Consider the following 19532-nt stretch of genomic DNA (forward strand, 5'->3'; position numbering starts at 1 on the left):
CAGACATGTAAGGATAACATGGATTTAAGTTATGTTGTTATCCTTTCATTCTTTTTATGGCATTCTGGGGGATGCTGTGACTCTAATTGAGGTATATTTAATGTTGAAAACTAGGTAGGCTTGGTAATGACCGTTTCATCTTTTGTAGCCAAAAGGAAAAAAAATAAAACAAGACTTACGAAGTTGGCTAATATTGTTAAACAGTGACTTACATATTTGTGTTTGAATGAATGTAGGTTAACAAGAGTTTGTTAATGAAAAGTGCTAATGAAACAAAATCCTTTTCTTCTTGGCATCCTTCCCTGGTGCCCCCCCTCCTCCCCTGTGCTGCTGCCTCTGATAGAGGAAGCAGCGCTGGGGCAGCAGGTGACACTGTGGAGATGGTGCTGGGGGGAACTGGCTTTTAAGCTGGCTCCCTGCAGCTCCTGTTCTCCCCTCCCCGCCTTGCTGCCTCTCTCTCAAAGGCAGCGGGAGGGGGCAATGCGAGTAGTCAGATAGTCAACTAACTGATAAGTCTAGGCTTACTGGTTAATTTAGTAAACTATTTGCTTACATCCCTAGTATATATCAAGTTTATGTCCTTCTTTTAATAGTAAATTGCAAAGTAACAGTAAAGCGATTCATAGTATTCTATAAAGTCTTTGTTGTTTTGTTATGAACATCTGTGCAGATCAATTCAGTCATTAGAAATTTAGATGATCCAAATTCAGATGTGTCTTCTCAAATTGAAATTTTGCAATTTCATTGTTTTCCTCAATCTCATTTTCCACACACAAGGATTTTTTCATCTCTTCCCTGAGCTTTTGGTTCTATTAATACAATCCAATGTAAAATGGGTGGGCAAACTTTTTGGCCTCAAGGCCATATCATGTATGGAAATTGTGTGGAGGGCCAGATCTGGAAGTATGCTCCATCCAACCTCCTGATCCCCCTGGGACTCCTGATTCATCCTCCCTCCCCAGGACCTTGCTCCCATCCAACCACCCCTATTCCTTTGTGACCTCCTGACCACACTGCCCAGAACAGCAACCATGCCACCCAGGAGCTGGGGGAGCTGAGGCTGTGGAGGAGGGGCCAGGGACTAGCCTTTCTGAGTGATGGGATCACTAGCTGCCTTTACTTGCCACACTGGCTGGAAGTTGGGCTGGATGCTTCTGGAAAGCCTGTCCCAACCCTGCTGTTTGGCGGGAGCTCAGGGGCCGGACTCAAGGCTCCGAGGGGCTGGATGTGGCCTGTGGACTGTAGTGTGACTCCTCCTGGTGTAAAATCAACCAAATTGACTTTAAATACCCAATTTTCTAGTATTAGGGGGAAACGTTTGTCTTTAGCTGAATTATTGAAAGATCAACCTAAAATGTTTTGCTAGTACTGGTTAAATACATGAGTGTTCTCTTGGGGTTGGAAATAATTTGACAACCAAAATCACTTCATGAAGTGTTCTTTTAGGACTTTCAGTTAAGCTAGTACTCCAGTAAAATTAACTGTGTACTCATATGCTGCTGATCCCATATTTTCAGAGATTCAATAGTAGTTTAATATGTTCTATAATGACATCCTGAGTTTTAGCAATGGAAAACCCACCAGTGCCAGGAAATCAATACTGCTCCTTAAATTCAGATTGCTAAATTTGCTGCTAAAAATGTTCTGTTTTCAAATTTCTTGATTTAGAAATTTCTAGAGCTGCAAGTTTATCCAGATTATCACATTTGCAGGTGCAATTTTCAGCATGTATTTTTTTTTCCACATAAGCTTATCAATGACCAGTAACCCTGATGTGTGAAAAAGATCCTTGTTATATAAACATATGTTTATAGAAATGCACACCAGGGCCTAGGGGGGCTAAGTCCTAGTAGATTTTGTGTGCTCCAGCCTAAGGATGTTACAATGCGGTTATCAGACTAATAATATAGTCGATTCAGATTATATCAATTATCAACTATACAATTAGTCAATAGTAGCACTCTTCAGAGCCACAGCAGGGGTAGCTCCAGGAGCCGGCTCAAGCTGGGACTGAGCAGCCCTAGCTCATTCCAGCTCCAGGAGCCACCCATGTTGGGGCTCTGCATTTTAAATGTAGGAAGAGCCCCTGAGCTTTTACTATATTTAAAATGCAGAAGTGCAACGATCAACATGAGGTGGGACAGCTGGAAACTGAATTTTAGAACCCCTTTTTAAAAAAAATCTAGTAAAATCATATTGGGAATATATAACTGCATAATTGTATTAAAGGTGCAATTCACTATCTAATGAATTGCTAATTGTCGTATGTTTTCCTTCAGGTTCGATCTGTGGATGAGATGAATCATGAGTTTCAAGCTCTTGCACTAGAATCTCGGGGAATGGGAGAGGTAAATATTGATAGGCGATTAGAAAATATCATTGGAGGATTGGAAATTCTAATAAGATTTTGCTTGTTTTAATGTCTTAGCTTGATAGGTGCAGGTTTTGATCTGGGGACAACAATTTTTCGGGCACCTAAAGATGGTATTTACAATATATAACAAATTGGGCTTATCGACTGATATGCTTGGGGAAGAAGAGCTAGTAATGTAGGTTTGTTGACGTGATTGTGAAAAAACTAATTTTTGCTCTTGCTGCTTTCTAAGAAGCTATTTCAACTGACCCAAACCTATGGTGTTGTGGGCTTCTGCAGGATTCCTGGACCCAGAGAAAAATAACACAATTATAAATTTAGTGAAATTAGGTACATTTATTATAGTATACCCTTAGTGTTATGACTTCTTCAATGGGTAACCTTAGTGCTGATGGACCAGCGCATGTGCTATGGCTTAGTGACGAGGAACAAGAGCTTTCTTCCAGAATGAGAGGTGTGAAGATTTAAATAATTTAAAATACTCTGCTGGTTAAAAATATCCTTTTCCTTCAAATAGGGATGTGAAAGTGTAATAGTGTACATGGTTAACCGATGAGCCTGGGCTCATCAGTTCACATTCATGGTTAAGCCAGCCCCCTCTCTCTCCTCCCCCCCCATCCCCACCCGCCCACTGCTGCCTGCTAAATCAGGCGGCTTGCTCTTCTCAATCTCAGTAAAATTTATCTGTCTTTGAAAAGTTGAATTTATTTTGAGTCATGTTCTCAGATTTTACTAGTTAAGTCTCCAAAAATGACTGTAGCGTAAAACTTTGGTATTAGATGCAAATGTGAGTTATTTTGCAAATGTGCACTTTGTATGCTGTTTTGTAGGTTATGCCACATCACTTGAAGACAATGAAAAGAAGTACGGTTTGGCTAACACCCACTTAAAAATCACCAAAATAAACAAATCTGTGGATATGTTCTATTTTATTATGAACTTAATCACCAGTGTGACTGAAGTCTGTTTTTGATAGGAGAAAGAGTCGGTAGCTAGGTTGGCAGAAGAATTCTTCCGTCATCCAAGCTTCGTCTACACTGATGGTTAGGTTGATTTAGCTACAATGCTCTGGTGTTGATTTTTTTACACACAGGAGTGACATAGATAGGACCTAACTTTTTAGTGTATGCCAAATGTAACACTTCTATAGTGTTGTTGTTTTTGGTTTTTTGGGGTGTTTTTTGGTAAAGTGTAATGTTATGCTCCCAGAATACATGAAAAACTATATTTTTTTAAAAAATCCAAATTTTTGTTTCTAGTGTTGCTATTTATCATGACAATTTGTTGGCAGTCCTTCAGCTAGCTTTCAGTCTGTAAATGTGGTCATATCTAAACAAATTAATTAGTTTGAGTAAGACTGAATAATGTGTTTAGCCAAATATCATTTCGTTCCCTTCATTCACTTACATGCTACAGTGCAATGTTGCTTTACTTAGGAAGAAAACAAGATTAAAAGAAAAGTTTTCTACATAAAAAATACATTGTATTGCAGACGTCTTCCTCTTTTGGTCTCCTGAAAATTGAGTACCATTTTTAGCTGTGACTCCAGACTTATTCTTTGCAGTTTTACCTCTGACCTTACTCCTTTCTATATCTTCCACTTTCCGACCACAGCTCCTGCTTTTTAATTTCACAGGCTTTCTCCTCTTCCCCCAGTTTGTCACCCATTAGCCATTCTCTTGTGGTCCATTTTAGGATCCCAATCTCTAGGTTAGGAAGCAGTGCTGTGTAGTAAATGCTAGACCTAAAAAGAAGAAAAAAGGATGAAAGTACATATCAGTAACTTGAGGATTAAAGGGGGAAAACCTTGCAGGAGAGCCAATGAAGCAAGCTAGTGGCAAGCAAAGAAAAAATTGGTCAAACTGCTATTGGAACACTGTGTCAAGTTCTGGTGTCGGCACTCTAAAAAGGATATTGGAAAAATTGGAGAAGGTTCTGAAAAGAAATACAAGAATAGGTTGGCTGGAATACGCTCCTTAAAATGAAACTAAGAGTATAGTCTGTTTAGCTTATTGAAAAGCAGCTTGAGATAACATGGCAGTGGTGGCAGAGGAAAAGATGTGTTACTGGAGAGCACAGTTAATCTTGTAGATAGACATAGCAAGGTCCAATGGCTGGACACTGATGTTGGCAAAGTTCAAACTGTCATTTTTAATATTGAGGCTGACTAAAATACTGAAATGTTTACCCAGGAATACTGTTAATTTTTTCATCACTTGGAGTCTTTAATGAAGTTTAAATGTTTTTCTGAAATATATGCTTGTGTTAAAGCACTGGGTTAGATGCAGGAATCACTAAATGAATGGCCTGTTTTGCCTTTGCTTCGCGGTTACACAGCAGAATGGATGACATGCCAACAATAGAAGTGCAGACTGCTCTTTCAGAGGTGTTCTTCCGGGTGCCATATAAGAAATAACAGATGGTCATTTGTTTGGGCTGCTTATGCCCTTAGCTAGTTACTTGTTATATAACCAGAGTTTGTTTAAGATGGACAACACAATGCATACTTAGCCATCAGCAATTGGGAAGAACTAGGTCAGTCCCCCCTCTTTAGGGAAGATTAAGCCCTATTAACTTAGGCAGGAAAAAATCCTACCTATGTACTTCCATTCTCTGAGGGCAAACTCAGTGGTGGAGTTAAATTGTCACTACATAAAATCCAGCAAAATGTAGTATCTAACTGTTGACGTGGCCTCAGACAAATTTGAGTAACCTAAAATACATCTTTTTGCATCCTAAGATCAATTGTAAAGCAATTTGCTTGTCACAAAGAGCAGAAGCCCATGGGCATGCTATACTAACCATTCCTGAAATACCTTCTTAATGACTTTTCTGCATCTTCGCTCATAGGCAGGGCTCTGCAAAAGATCAGGTTTGTCCACTTCTTGGTTCTCTTCTAGTTTTTAAGCAAAGTAAGATGTGATAGGATAAGAGTCACGGTCCTCTTCTGGATTGGTAACTGGTTAAGAGATAGGAAACAAAGGGTAGGGATAAATGGTCAGTTTTCAGAATGGAGAGAGGTTGATAGTGGTCCCATTATGGTCTGTACTGGAACCAGTACTGTTTAGTATATTCATAATTGATCTGGAAAAAGAGGCAAATAGTGAGGTAGCAAAGTTTTGTATCATCTGCAGATTACTTAAGATAATTAAGTCCAAAATAGACTGTAAGGAGTTATAAGGAGATCTCACAGAATTGGGTGACTGAGCAACAAAATGGCAGGTGAAATTCACTGAAAAACATAATCCCAACTATGCATATAAAATAATGGGGTCTAAATCAGCTGTTACCACTGATTTAGATCTTGGAGACATTGTGAAAACATCTGAAAACATCGGTGCATCACAGTAAAAAAAGGCTAACAGTGCTGGGAATCATTAAAGAAGGCATAGGTGATAAAATGGAATTATTCAGAGGTAATATGATATTTTCTGTGGTACACACATCTTGAATACTGCATGCGGATCTGATTGTCCCATCTCAAAAAAGATGTATTGACATTGGAAAAGGTACAGGAAAGGGCAACAAAAATGATGGGAAAGCTCCTCCATGCCTCCAAATAAGGAGAGAATAATAAGACTAGAACTTTTCAGCTTGGAAAAAAGACAACTAAGGGGTATGTGGTAGAGGTCTTTCAAATCATGATTGTGTGGAGAAAGTAAATAAGAAATTGTTATTTACTCCTCATAACACAAGAACTGTATGTCACCAAATGAAATTAATAGGAGGAAGGTTTAAACCAAAAGAAGTATTTCTTCATGCAAAGCATGGTCAGCCTCTGAAATCTTGGCTGGGGGATGGAGTGAAGGCCAATACTATAACAAGATTTAAAAAAAGAACGAGGTACCTAGAAGATAGCTTATCAGTAGCTATTAGCTAGTAAGGGCAGCGATGCAGAACCTTCTCTGAAGTGTCGCCAGCCTCTGCCAGAAGCTGGGAATAGATGATTTGAGATGGATCACTTGATGATTATCTGTTCTGTTCATTCCCTCTGAAGAACCTGCCATTGTCAAAAAAAAAAAAAAAAAAAAAAAGGACATTGGGCCAGATGGACCATTCGTCTGACCCAATTTAGACTTTATTATATTCTGGCTGCTGTTCTTGATGAAACAGTCTACCAGTAGATAGTACTCCTTTGTTTGGCAGAAATCCTGCACACACTGTCAGGGATAAATAAATGTGATTCCAGTCTTTCCTCACTAAGATTTTCTATCATGCCTGTCTGACCTTCAGCTGGATAATAAGTCGTATATAAATAACTTCATTGAAGAGGACACAGAATAAACACACTAGAAGTGTATGACAATTTCATGACTTGGTCACATCCTGATTTAATCTGCTCTATTCTGCTCATCAGTTTTTGGCAGCTTTTATCTTAACCAGAAGAATCTCTGAACTAAATGATCGTATTCATGCTGCCTGTTGGAAGTGCCACTTTCTTTTTCCACAAACACACTTTTCTCCCCTACATGTTTCCATAAAATGACTATTTCCTTTCTGCCCTATCCTAGGACATTCAAAAGAAAGGCAGTGTGGTGCCTTTATAGACATAAATACAGGATTTAAAGCTAGAATGGGGGCCACTAGATCAAGTTTGTAAGCTATTAAATTTCATTCAGTAACTCTGTATTGAGGAATGCTGCATGGTCTTTGATGTACTTCTCCATCCTTTGAGATCTGAATACGTCAGAAACACTGATTCTTAAGGGTTTTACAATTTGATATTTTTTCCATTTTTAAATAAAAAAAATCATGTTTTATCACAACACTGTGAAATTTAAGTCTGCCACAGACAGAAGCTGCTCCAGCTGGGATGCCGGAATAGCCCCTGCCTGCAGTGGGCCATCCGCAGGTCTGGAGCAAGGTGGGGAGCTGCTCCAGCACCCACTGATTAAACTTTCACATCCCTAATCCTGAAATTCTAATTTTGAATTGGAGCAGTGTAATAGGAGCTAACCATATCACAAAGGGGAATGACTGACATTTGGAACCCATACTCTGTAGATCGCTGGTCATATATGATAGGTTGGTAATAATCTAGAGGCAGATGATCTGCCATCAGCAGATAGTCGCTTATCTGAAGGTTGTAGACTTGGTTCATTTCCAAATTAACGCAATGACGACATGAAAACTACCTCTGGTACTCTTATCTAGGCTGAAAGGCCAAAATTTTGCTTCATGGTGGAAACCAGAATGTCACCTTTAGAGATGCAACCTGCTTAGGTGAGGGTTGAAGAACATTCGTGTATTAACATTGGGAAGCTGGCATAGTTACTGTTCATTCTATATGTATTCTGGGTAGCTATAGTACTTGGGTTGCCAGCTGAGCTTCTTTTGTGTGTATTTAAACACTGTTTTTCATTTTTTAAATGTTTAAATGTAATTGGTTTTTTTTGGAACAGTTAACATCTATAGAATTAATTAAATAACTAGATTTCTTGTTTTACTTATGGAGCATATCCCCCTTGGGTGTGCTGTTAATATTTTTGGTTATTTATAAGAACTATTGGGGTAGTTTTTGGCTATTGTAAATGAAGTAACTTCCCCTCTTAAATAGCTTTTACCTGCCAAAAAGTTTTGGGAACCTGATGATTCAGCAAAAGATGGACAAAAAGGGATATTCCTTGGTGATGAGTGGAGAGAGACTGCATGGGGAACTCCTCGTAAGTGATTGTGATATGCATTTAAAGATGATTCCTGTTAACTAACTATTGTTTCAAAATAAGTTTTATAAAACTGTGGACATGCATTAAATTTTAAATTGTTTTCCCTCATGTTAATTCTGAGAAACCTATAATGAACAAATGACAATGGTATGCCAGTAACACTTGTCTCAACTGATTAAAAAAAAAAGATTTTTTTATTAAATATAGTCAGTTATAACTTTTTAAAAGAAAAATGAAACTGGCTTTGTATTTAATTGTAATATTCTGGGTTTGCTTAATATGTTCCTCTTTATGAAATGTTAACAACTTATACAATTTATACTGTAAAGTACAGATTAGTAATTTTTTTTTTTTTAAACAGACCATTCTATGTCCCAGCCTATTATGGTACAGAGAAAGCCTGGACAGGGTTTTCATGGAAACAGTGAAGTAAATGCTGTATTGTCTCCTCGATCAGAGAGTGGTGGCCTTGGAGTGAGCATGGTAGAATATGTATTAAGTTCCTCTCCAGCAGATAAATTGGATTCCCGGTTTAGGAAAGGAGCTTTTGTAAGTAATCTAATGTTTTAAGCACAGCAGTGCTATGAATTCTTGTACATAGTTACTTTTTGTATTGTATTTTTCCTTCCTTTTATTTGAGCAATGTGTAGTTCTTACACATCTGTTTTCCTTAGTTGAAAGGTCTTAACATGAAGGGGCTAGGGAGAAGCATTTGGGGAGTTCTTGGCTTTGAATAAATATCTCAGAAAAAAATTATTGCATTTCTTTACCAATCACTTCAAATCCAGGCAGAAAAATACTGTACAAATCACTGGTGAGTTATAAAAGCTTTTAACTATCTATATTTAAAACAAAATATAAAATTGGCCTTTTAAGCTTCATATTATTAGATCTTGAAAACACTTATTTGACCTTTATTTAACAGTATATAGTGATCTAAATTGTGGTGTCATTGCTTTACCAGCACCGCTATAGTTAAGGTTGAGTTACTTTTCTTTTATAAATCCTGGCAATGCCCTTTTATGTTTTAACAATTATTAATTGCATGTGGTTGAAACTTCATAAACAAGTTACCTACCAAATGCAATTTCATTTCAAACACAATGTTTGTATTTTTACATGCACTGTAGTGTAGAAGTAGGTCATCTTATGGTGCTCCTTTTGTGCTGTTCAATATTCAGAATCAAACAGATTCTTTTTCCTTAGGGCACTAGAGATGCTGAAACAGATGGACCTGAGAAAGGAGATCAGAAAGGAAAGGCTTCTCCATTTGAGGAGGACAAAAACAGAGATCTTAAACAAGGAGATGATGAGGATGTTACTAAAATAAATGGCAGAGGTTTGCCAAATGGAATGGATGCCGATTGCAAAGATTTTAAGTAAGCTTTTAATTGTTTCTCAAGAAGACGAGCATATCTCTTTAGGGATACTTGCAGTTCTGGTTTGTGTCAGATTCAAACATTTATTCAGCTGTAGATTGATTCTTCTATCTCACATCCTCCCCCTCCTGCTGTGCCATGTTGCTTACAATTTCATTAGCTCGTGTGTCATTTTTCATGAGAGAGAAGTTCATCTTAAATTTAGTGATTTTTTTTTCCAAAATAAATTACCTGCAAAAGGCAGTGTGTAAGATGTATTAAAGGGGGCTTTAGGCTTTTATCTATTTAATAAATCATGAACTAAATTACTTTTTCTGACTTTTTCTTCTTAAACTTCATAACTTTCACATTTGGCTAATGTTCAAGAGTTAGTCCTGCAGAATTTTAATATAACCTTTACTTTTTGCTATTGCATCCTTCCACTGTATAATTTGTTGGAAACTCAATTGAGTTTGCTCACACACTTCATCCTCTTTGACCACCATGATGTGATGCGAGCTCCCTTCTTAGCTAGTCAGCACCATTCTTAATGCTGACAAGAATGACATTTACTCAAGGTTCTTTTGTTTTAAAAGAAAACCATTGATCCCGCTCATAACAGCCCAGTCAATCCTCACAAGTAGCCACCCTATTTTATCTAATATTTAATTAAACCTTGAATCTGGTATTTGCAAGGTACCAATCAATTTGGTATCTAAATACCTGTCTAATGAATCCTTGATAATTAACATAAACGTTGATAAGACAGGAAAATGGGGGCATGCAAACCTTGAGTTAAAGATTGTCATTGTCATCTTTAACTGTTAATATTTTTTTCTTGCTCTAAAATTGAACCTATATATTTAAATGTTTGCTTGATTTTAATTTTATTTTTTAAATGTTGGAAGGTTAAGGAAATGCATATTTACCCTGGAATAAAAATGGATCCTTCAGACCCATTTCTAGGCTTTTGGATAAATAAATGATCATCTATATTAAAAAATACTAACCCTAAAAAATACTAAAATAATAAACGTCAATTATAACACAAGAGAAACCCAAACACATTGTGTATCTGAAAAGCGACTGTCACTCATTTGGAATGCATGCATGCTGCAGTAGCAAAAATAAAACGTTTTTTCAATTGTAATAAATTGTAAATTACATTTGTAATAAATTGTCTACTGTGCATGCAGATTAGATTATAGTCTGTGTTGTCATTACTTTTGATTATTTAAAGAAAAACAAACTATTAAAAACTTAATGGTTTTCAAATGATTTTTTTTAGGAATTACATTTTATTTGCATAAGTGCAAAAAAGCATCCAAAACCAGTAAACCTCTCAAGAAATAATAGACAAGGCTATATAACTAAACTAGCCAATTTGAAGCAGAGTTATAAATCCCTGAAAATAGAGGTTTATAATTGAACTATTGACCCAACTTTAACTATAGCAACACAATAGCACCACCATAAGGAGCAAACCTATCCTAACTATGTTTTTAAATGTTTGTCCTGTTCTTCTTGTATTTCATGATATTTATATTAAAACAGTGTTTTGAATTTATTTGAAGTATGGGTTTTCTTCCTGTATAAGTGAAATGGATATTGAAATAACTGATACATGAAACTTTAGTTTCTTTGGTCCCTAGCTTTGTTGCCCTAGTGCAGCGGTGTCCAAACTTTTTTCAAAGAGGGCCAGATTTGATGAAGTGAACATGCGTGAGGGCCGACCATTTTGCCTGACATTCTTTGAACCATTAAAATTAAATGCAAATTAACTATTTTATGCAAAGTTTATTGCAAACGGCATACTTTTCATTTAGTCACATGGATGACAAATCTAAACAGGTGTTAAATCACTCTGCCTTTCATATCTGAAGGCCAGATGAAAAAAAAATCTAGGAAGCTGAAATATATGTCAGGAACATTGTAAAGTACATTACATATTATTGGTAATAAAGGTTGTCTGTCAACTTTTAAGTTAAAAAAATATGAACAGGAACATAACACCAAGTATACATGTTGTGTCCAAATATATTTATAACTGATTTAGACCAACTGACATTAACTGAGATTTTACAATGTATTCATCTCAATACATATGGATTCGTTGGGGGCCATAAAAGATAGATATTGACAAATTACCTGTGGGGCTGTATTAAACCAGAACACGGGCCGCAATTGGCCCGCGGGCCGGACTTTGGACATGCCTGCCCTAGTGTCACAGGAAAAGAAAAAGCAGTGCTAAGTGGTTTTTAATGCATAACCTGGGTTTGGAGCCAGACTGGGTTACGAACAGATAAGAGTCCCCTGGATTCCTAAATAAATATAAGTGTGCTGTGGTATTGCTTTTTGTCACCATCAGAGCACTAGAGTGTCTAACTATCTGTGTTCTAGATTGAACCAGTTTGTTGAAAAGAGAGGCTTTATAGCGTTCTTTCTTTCCTTCAAAAGAAGACAGGCTTCTGGATTTTTTTAATTTTTTTTTTTAAATAATGAAAAGTTCAGGATTATTTATGTCTGCAGATTTTCTGGAGGCACCATGCATTTATTTCAGTGAGATTTAAACCTTTGAGTGCTGTAAAAATGAGAGAAGTAGGACAGACACATTTCCTAAATGGGAGCACAGTAGGGTGCTTTTAGTGTGCAGTTAGTACGATATATGCCAGTGTGCAGTAGATTTGAACCCCAGCTTGCCAGGCACTAACTTGCCATCTAGATGAGCCCTTACAGTTGATCCGTAAAAAAACCAACAAATGGTCTGGTAGCGCTTTATAGACTAACAAAACATGTAGATGGTATCATCAGCTTTCGTGGGCACAGACATCTACATGTTTTTTTAGTCTATAAAGTACTACCAGACCATTTGTTGTTGTTTTTTCTATACAGATCAACTGCTTCAGGGGGTAGCCGAGTTAATCTGTAGTTTGTCATTTGAGCCTTCTGAGCTTGGAGATATTTTCCAGTGGGCTTCATAATGCACGTAAAATAATAAAGCTAAAGATGATCTTTTGACTTAGGTCACCTTTATATGCCTGTTAAATTGCTTACAGCAAATCTTCTGTCTTAGTCATATTTGTAAACATTTTCATGTTTTAAAAGATTCTCCTTCAGCAGATTTTAATATGCTTTATATATAATTGATTTATTTATCAAGGCTGTAAGAGGCTGTCTTTTAATTTCCTCTGTGCAGTCGTACTCCTGGAAGCCGACAAGCCTCCCCAACAGAAGTAGCTGAGCGCTTGGGTCCTAACCCTAACTCCACAGAAGGATTAGGTTCACTTCCCAATCCTACAGCCCACAAACCTCTGGTAGAAGACTTTTCAAACACAGAAACTCAGAATCTGGATGCCATGGAACAAGTTGGTCTTGATTCTTTACAATTTGACTATCCTGGTAATCAGGTACAAATGGACTCCTCAGGAGCTACTGTAGGACTCTTTGACTACAGTTCTCAACAGCAGGTTAGTGCTGAGCTTATAGAACTGTTGAGAATGTGGTTAAAATGTTCTGTGGTTTGAAGATGTTGCAGTTTGGTTTTGTTCTTGATTATTTAACTTAAGCATAACATGCTTGCTGTATTTCACCTTATTAAACTCCTATACTTGAGAGAGACTAGGATGGGAACTAATAAGTGTACTTAAATTTCCATATAAAATATATTGTGCACAACTTTCCAACCCGTCAGAAGACGTTTATAGTATTTTATATGTAAAGTCTAAACTTGGAAGCGTGCCTCACATCTTTAAATTGAAAACTTGAATGTTTATGTATCATAGCTTTTCCAGAGGACTAATGCGCTAACTGTCCAGCAGTTAACAGCCGCCCAGCAGCAGCAGTACGCATTGGCTGCAGCTCAGCAGCCACACATAGGTAAGATATTGATAATGCATAAATATTTAGAAGCCTGTGACGAAAAAATTGACATGGTATTATTTTGCTAGGCTGCTTTCAGGTTACTAAACATCAAATCTAATTCAAGTTTACTGGTATATGGTGTTCTAATTAGTTAATTAATGGGAAATAGTAAATGCATTGTGCCTACTCTGTATAACTGAGTCTAAAATTGAGCTTGCAATCTTATGTTTCCTCTACCTAAATTTTTGCCTACCACACTTTTGTGTTTGACTGAAAATTAGTTTTACTTATGTAGAACTCTATATTGAAAATATGGATGAGATTAAAAATGGGAAATGCGCTTATATTCTTTCTCTCTGCCCCCAAATATATAAGTAAAATATTTTTCCTGCGGGATGACAGAATGACATCATCATGTCACTGCATCCTGCTGCCCACCTCAGCTGCACAGCCTCTCCCCTCCCTAGTAGCCCCGACCCAGGAGCTCTGACCACGTGACTACTCTCTGAAATGTGTGTGTGTGAGGGGGGGGGGGTGTTAGGGTTGCGCTCTCCTGGAGCAGTGTTCTCCTGGCTCTGGTCCCCACCCCGCCCAGCTCATGCACCTGCTGCACAGCTTTGCTCTGTGTTGCCTGGGCCCAGCCACAGCGCTTGGGGGCCATGCTTCAGGTCTCCTCCCAAGCAAGCAGCTCTGGCATGTGCTGGTGACCCAGGACCCTCGTTCATGTGTGCTATTCCGGTCCCTACCATGAGCTAGGCAGATCTTGGCCATACCACATAGCCCTTTGGGGACAGCGTGGTTACGCTGCACCCTGGCCTCTTCCCTGGCTCTCTGGAGTGGATGCTCTGCACTCCCTGGGCTCACCACAGAGCAAAGCTGCCCCAACAGGCCCATTTGAAAAGTCTGGTGTGGGGACGGGCTGTGGCTTCTTCTGCGGTGGATGGGGCTGTGCTACCTAGCCTGGTTGTGCTCCTAGGGAAGAGGGATATGCAGCTCAGTGAATTTGTGGGAGGAGGCAGGGTGTATAGGGTTGCGCCCTCCTGGAGGGAGGAAAGGAAATAGGATGTATTTGGGCATGGAATTTCTGGCCACAGAAATTCTATGATATACAGGCAGTCCCCGAGTTACGCGGATCCGACTTATGTCGGATCCGCAGTTACGAACGGGGATTTTCTCGCCCCGGAGGACTGGAGCGGCGGGATGCCTGGTTCCGCCGCCCACCTCCTCCGGGGCGAGAAAAGCTGCTCCCTGTCTCCCTGGTCTGCTGGGGGGGGACGCAGCTAGTGCCCCCCCACCCCCCAGCAGACCAGGGAGATGTGGAGCAAAGCCCGGGCCCTGTGGTAGAGCAGGTGGGGCGCTGCCGGTTGGTCCCGCAGCACCGCTCCTTGGTGCTACTGGACCAACCCGGCAGCACCCCAGCTGCTCTGCCCGAGGCGTCCCCAAGTTAGCCGCTGCTGAAACTGACTGACCAGCGGCTGACTACAGGAAGCCCGAGGCAAAGTTGCTCTGCCTCGGGCTTCCTGGAATCAGCTGCTGATCAGTTTTAGCAGCAGCTGATTTGGGGATGCCTGGGGTTCTTAAGTTGAATCTGTATGTAAGTCAGAACTGGTGTCCAGATTCAGCCACTGTTGAAACTGATCAGTTTCAGCAGCGGCTGAATCTGGATGCCAGTTCTGACTTACATACAGATTCAACTTAACAAACCTACAGTCCCTATCTTGTACGTAACCCGGGGACTGCCTGTAGTTTGATTCATTTAAGGTTTTTACTGTATTTGACTATACTTTCTTTTACATAAGTGCCACTCTCACCAACATAATCTCCTATCATTCCTATATATTTTGTACTCTTGTTAATGTCCCATTGATTAGCATTTTTCTACCAGGTTTTTTATGCTTATTATATCAATATCCTCATTTAATAACACACTCAAGTTCACCCATCTTAATATTGAGACTATAAATACTTGTAAAATTTAACAATATTTAGTTGTCTGTTTTCATGTGACCTAAGTGAATGGAATTAGGGCAGACACTTTTGTGATGAGAAAAATTGAAAGTAATTATTTCTCTGCTACTTTGTCTTCACTTTAAAACATCAGGTAAATGGTTACCCAGTGAGCCTGAGCTTATAGGTGTTAATCCTCCTAGTTCCATGAAAGCTCCCCCACCCACCACCACCTTCTGCTGCTGCGTCTGTATTAAAAAAAGCAGGTGGGAGCCAGCTTAAAGCCGGCTCTCTTCTTGTATAGGCTCCTGCAGAGCTGCCTCTTCTCTCCACCCTCCTGTTCCCTCCATATCAGAGGCAGCAGTACAGGAGGTGGGGGAGTGCAAGTGGCTCAGCAGGAGCCAGTATGTGCAGGAAGCGGGCTTAAAAGCTGGCTCCCGACACCGGAGCTGCCTTCCTCCGCATGTAAATGTATACCTGCTGAAAATTTTAACATTCTTAGTTGTGATACAATGGGGCCTGAGAGCTGCATGGGAGTGGTAGATTAGAGGTTTATAAGCCCTAGGATGATCAAGGCCTTGTTCTCTGTGGACTTGGAAAAGGTTACAGTAAACCCTCGCCATTTGTGGTGGATGCATTCCTGGTATCACTGCAGATGGTGAAATCTGTGAATGCTGAGTTGGAGGGAGGCCCCTTCGTGAGCTCCCTGCAGTTGCCGAGAGCTGTGGAGGCCAGGAGCTGTGATGAGCTCCCCATGGCTCCCAGTCACCATGGTAAGTGCGGGGAGCCCTGACCATTGCTGCTGTCTGGAAACAGACCTGTGCCCTGAGGCCACGTTTACTTTCCCCCTCCCCTCCTAAGCCAGAGGATGGGGTGCAATAGGGGGAAGGGAGAGACCCATGAATACACAAATTTGCAAATAAGGTTCTGTGAATTGTGAAGGTCTCCTGTACTTGGTAATTGGAGCACCTGAATCCCCACCCAAGAACCAGTAAACACCCCCCCCCCCCATATGCTTCAGTCAGACAGAGGGAGAAAGAGAGCTGACTGTAGTTTGAAGGCACGCTGTGGTTGATTAGCACAGTGGTTCCCAATCTTTTTATCCTGTGGACTGGCAAACCCATTCACAAACTTTTGGTGGACCCAATAACATTTTATTTGCATATTCATTATGCAAATAATGAATATGCACATATGCAAACATATGTTGCCTGTTCGCCTAGCCCAACCCAACCACTTGCTCCTCAATGCCTAACACCCTTGGACCTCCACCTTTATGCCCCATACCCTTTGACCCCTTACCCTCTGAACCCTACAGCCCATGCCAACACCTTCCTGCCCTGTGACCCCACTATGCCATCACCCAACACCCCTTTTCTCTTTGACCCCACCCTGACCCCACGCTCCCCAGAGCAAGGCTGTCCCCTCTAGGGAGTGTGGCCATTACTTCCGCATGGACAAGGGGAGCAGCCACTGGCCACGCGTGCACTCCCTCCTCCTTCACGCCCTTTACCTTCCCAAGCACGTTTCACCCCCATGAGTAGGACGGAGAGGCACAGAACCCTAGCCTGGCCACCATCTTATCTGGGTGAAAGGGAGATGAAGGACCTGCCGACATTTAACAGGCAGAGCCGCAGTAGGGTTAGTTCCCGGGGCCAGAAGGAAAATCTGTCAATTAGTTGATTAAACTAAATTTAACATCCCAGTCCCTTCCCTGCTCCTTTTAGCTCCCACTCCAGAGCACTTGCAGAGCCCAAGAGTAGGGGCAGAGGGAGGGGCTTTGATTCACCATAACAAGGAAAAGTGCACTGGCCATTTGCTACATGGTAAGCTTAACTTGTGATCATTGATTAAATGTGTGATATTATTTGGTTGTGTTTGGTAAAATTGAATCTTTTTTATTAATATAGCAGGTGTATTCTCAGCAGGCTTGGCTCCAGCTGCTTTTGTGCCAAACCCGTATATTATCAGTGCTGCTCCTCCAGGTACTGACCCATACACTGCAGCAGGGTTAGCTGCAGCAGCAACACTAGCAGGTAACACAACTTTTTCTCAATTTTTATTTTAACTTACTGATCAGAATTAGAAAATAGTAAAATGCATTTATAAATCTTTGAGAAAATGATTTATTTGTAGATAAATCAATATCTGTAGTTTTTTAAAAAAAACTTCTATGGATAATTAGGAGGGCAGGATCCACTTAAACGATATTTCTTTCTAAACTTCGTACTTTTGGTTGTTACAAATAATATCAAATGTAGCTTTGTCTAGTAGATTACTTTTTAATTCATATATTATCTGAAAATTATTTTAAAAATTCAGTATTGTTCTTTTTTTTAAATTGGAAAAACTTGAGATACCCGAAGCTCTAAAATGTTGAATCTCCTTGGAAAGACATGTCATTGATAGAGCTGAAGTTAGAAAATCATTTATTTTGAGATTCTATGTAATACTCTGTCCAGTAGACTGTGCGTTTCCTGTCCACATCAGTCCTTCGTATAGCAACAGGAAGGGCAAAAAATAACTTTAAATAAAAAGATATGGTTGTAAAACCACAAATATTGTAGAGGACTGAGGGTAAATATAGTATGTGGAAATGCTGCTTACATTTTGGAAAGTGATGGATTTATTTTACGTTGTGTTGTCTCCCTGTAATGGGGGTGGAAACAAATATAAAATATGCACATAATGTATGAGAACTGTAACATTTGATGAGTAAGGTGACTGGCAATGAGGAGTAGAGCCTTTCGCTGCTAGGGGTTTTTTTATATTGCAAGTAGACTGGAAATTATTTAGCGTGTGAGTGTCAAAGGAAAATTACATGACTATATTTGTGGAAGAGAAGAGGGATATAGAATGAGGAAGTGGAGAATCAGGAGTGTTGAAGAAAAAGGGTCAAGAAAGTTGCTGTGGGTTTTTTGTTTAGGCAGGAGAGGCTGGATATATCATGTGGAATCTTGCAGTAATTTTTTTTAACAAGTGTGGTAAAACTGACTGTGAGCATACTTTTACATTTACTTTACTGAATGTTGTGTGTGTTTAACTTTATAAGAGCATACCAAAAGGGTAGTTATTGTTATGGTGTAAGTCCTCTTGTTTATCCCATTCCCAGAAGTTGTTTGGTCATATATATGTACCTGTTTGGATTATAGTGAACTCCTACTTAAACTAATGGAGGACTGAGGAGTTCAATGTTTCCTTTTGATCTGTTTGACATTAATGGACCATGGAACATGGACACTTGATTTCTAATGGTAGTAACTTCAGTTGACAATGATTCATCCAACACTCAGCATCTTTCACAAGCTTCATCAGATACCTTCTAGTGGAAACAACCAAATTTGACCTCAAAATAGCAAGAGTTCCACTATAAATGTTTTATAACCAGTTAATAGATGTTAAAATCATGCTTTATAGCTTAGAATAGGAAGTATGGGTGTTAGCTGATTAAGAGAGCAATAGAAGGTGCTATAGGTGGACATAAGCCAGGGTAGGGAACCTTTTTTTCGGTCACGGGCCACTGACCCACAGAAAAAATCAGTTGGGAGCCGTGCACAAGTGAGAAGTTAAAAAACAAAAACAAAACAAAAAAAAAAACCACCAACAAACCCCTGAAGTCACTTACCTGGCCTCCAAGTGAGAAGAGGGGAGAGAGGTCACTCACCTCACTAATGTAACTCAGGGCATCAGGGTTCTCCTCATGCTTCAGCCCTGTGGGGGAAGGGGATTAGTTCCAAGGATCAGGGCTTTCCCCTAGGGTCACATTAGTTCTTCTGGGGGCCCAAAGCTAGTAGATTTTGTGGCATCCCCTTAGGCTTTCATATGAGGGTAAAATGAGGGGTGCTGTGTGTGAGAGAAGGCTTCTGGGTAGTGGGGAAAGAGTGTGGGGTTTGAGGGGGGAAGTAGAGTGCAAAAACCTGCTGGGTATTGGGATGAGGCATCTGGGTGGGAGGTAGGATGCAGGAGCAGGGTGGGTGGGGGCTGCAGGGTATGGGCAAGAGGTAGGGTGAAGAAGTAGGGTTGGGATATAGAGTCTGGGTGGGTGGTAAGGTGCAGGAGCAGGCTGAGTATGAGGTGCAGGGTTAGATAGGGGTAGGAGATTGCAGTGCTTACCTGATCCAGCTTCAAGGGGGGGGCACAGGTTGCTCCGTGCCATCCTGCATTTGCAGGCATGGCCCCCTTCCTCTCTTACTGGACATGATTCCCTGCACTGCCAGTCCCTCATCCTGGAGGAAGGGGGAACCACAACACACAGAGCCGCTTCTTCCCCTGAACCAGGCAGAGCCAGCCATGCAGGGGCTTTAGTGCTGCTTCCCTCTGCTGCAG

The 19532-nt window shown here is 40.1% G+C and overlaps 1 protein-coding gene across 10 annotated transcripts in view; it reads left to right on the forward strand.

Moving 5' to 3' along the window:
* Positions 1-19532, forward strand: part of PUM2 (pumilio RNA binding family member 2) — a 129995-nt gene that overhangs the window by 58734 nt on the left and 51729 nt on the right. For 8 of the 10 annotated variants that reach the window (XM_006137572.5, XM_075923436.2, XM_075923435.2 and 5 more), the window contains 7 exons: positions 2280-2348; positions 7932-8037; positions 8402-8589; positions 9247-9419; positions 12595-12865; positions 13181-13274; positions 17117-17242. In XM_006137572.5, the coding sequence (XP_006137634.1) occupies positions 2298-2348; positions 7932-8037; positions 8402-8589; positions 9247-9419; positions 12595-12865; positions 13181-13274; positions 17117-17242 (1009 nt within the window). In that variant the 5' untranslated portion in view covers positions 2280-2297. Of the gene's footprint in view, positions 1-2279; positions 2349-7931; positions 8038-8401; positions 8590-9246; positions 9420-12594; positions 12866-13180; positions 13275-17116; positions 17243-19532 lie in introns of those variants that run through there. The other 2 variants (XM_075923432.2, XM_089777038.1) reach the window with 2 other exon arrangements.

The sequence above is a fragment of the Pelodiscus sinensis genome, chromosome 3 (assembly GCF_052426305.1).
Source record: "Pelodiscus sinensis isolate ZL-2025 chromosome 3, ASM5242630v1, whole genome shotgun sequence".
In the NCBI taxonomy this organism is placed as follows: domain Eukaryota; kingdom Metazoa; phylum Chordata; order Testudines; family Trionychidae; genus Pelodiscus; species Pelodiscus sinensis.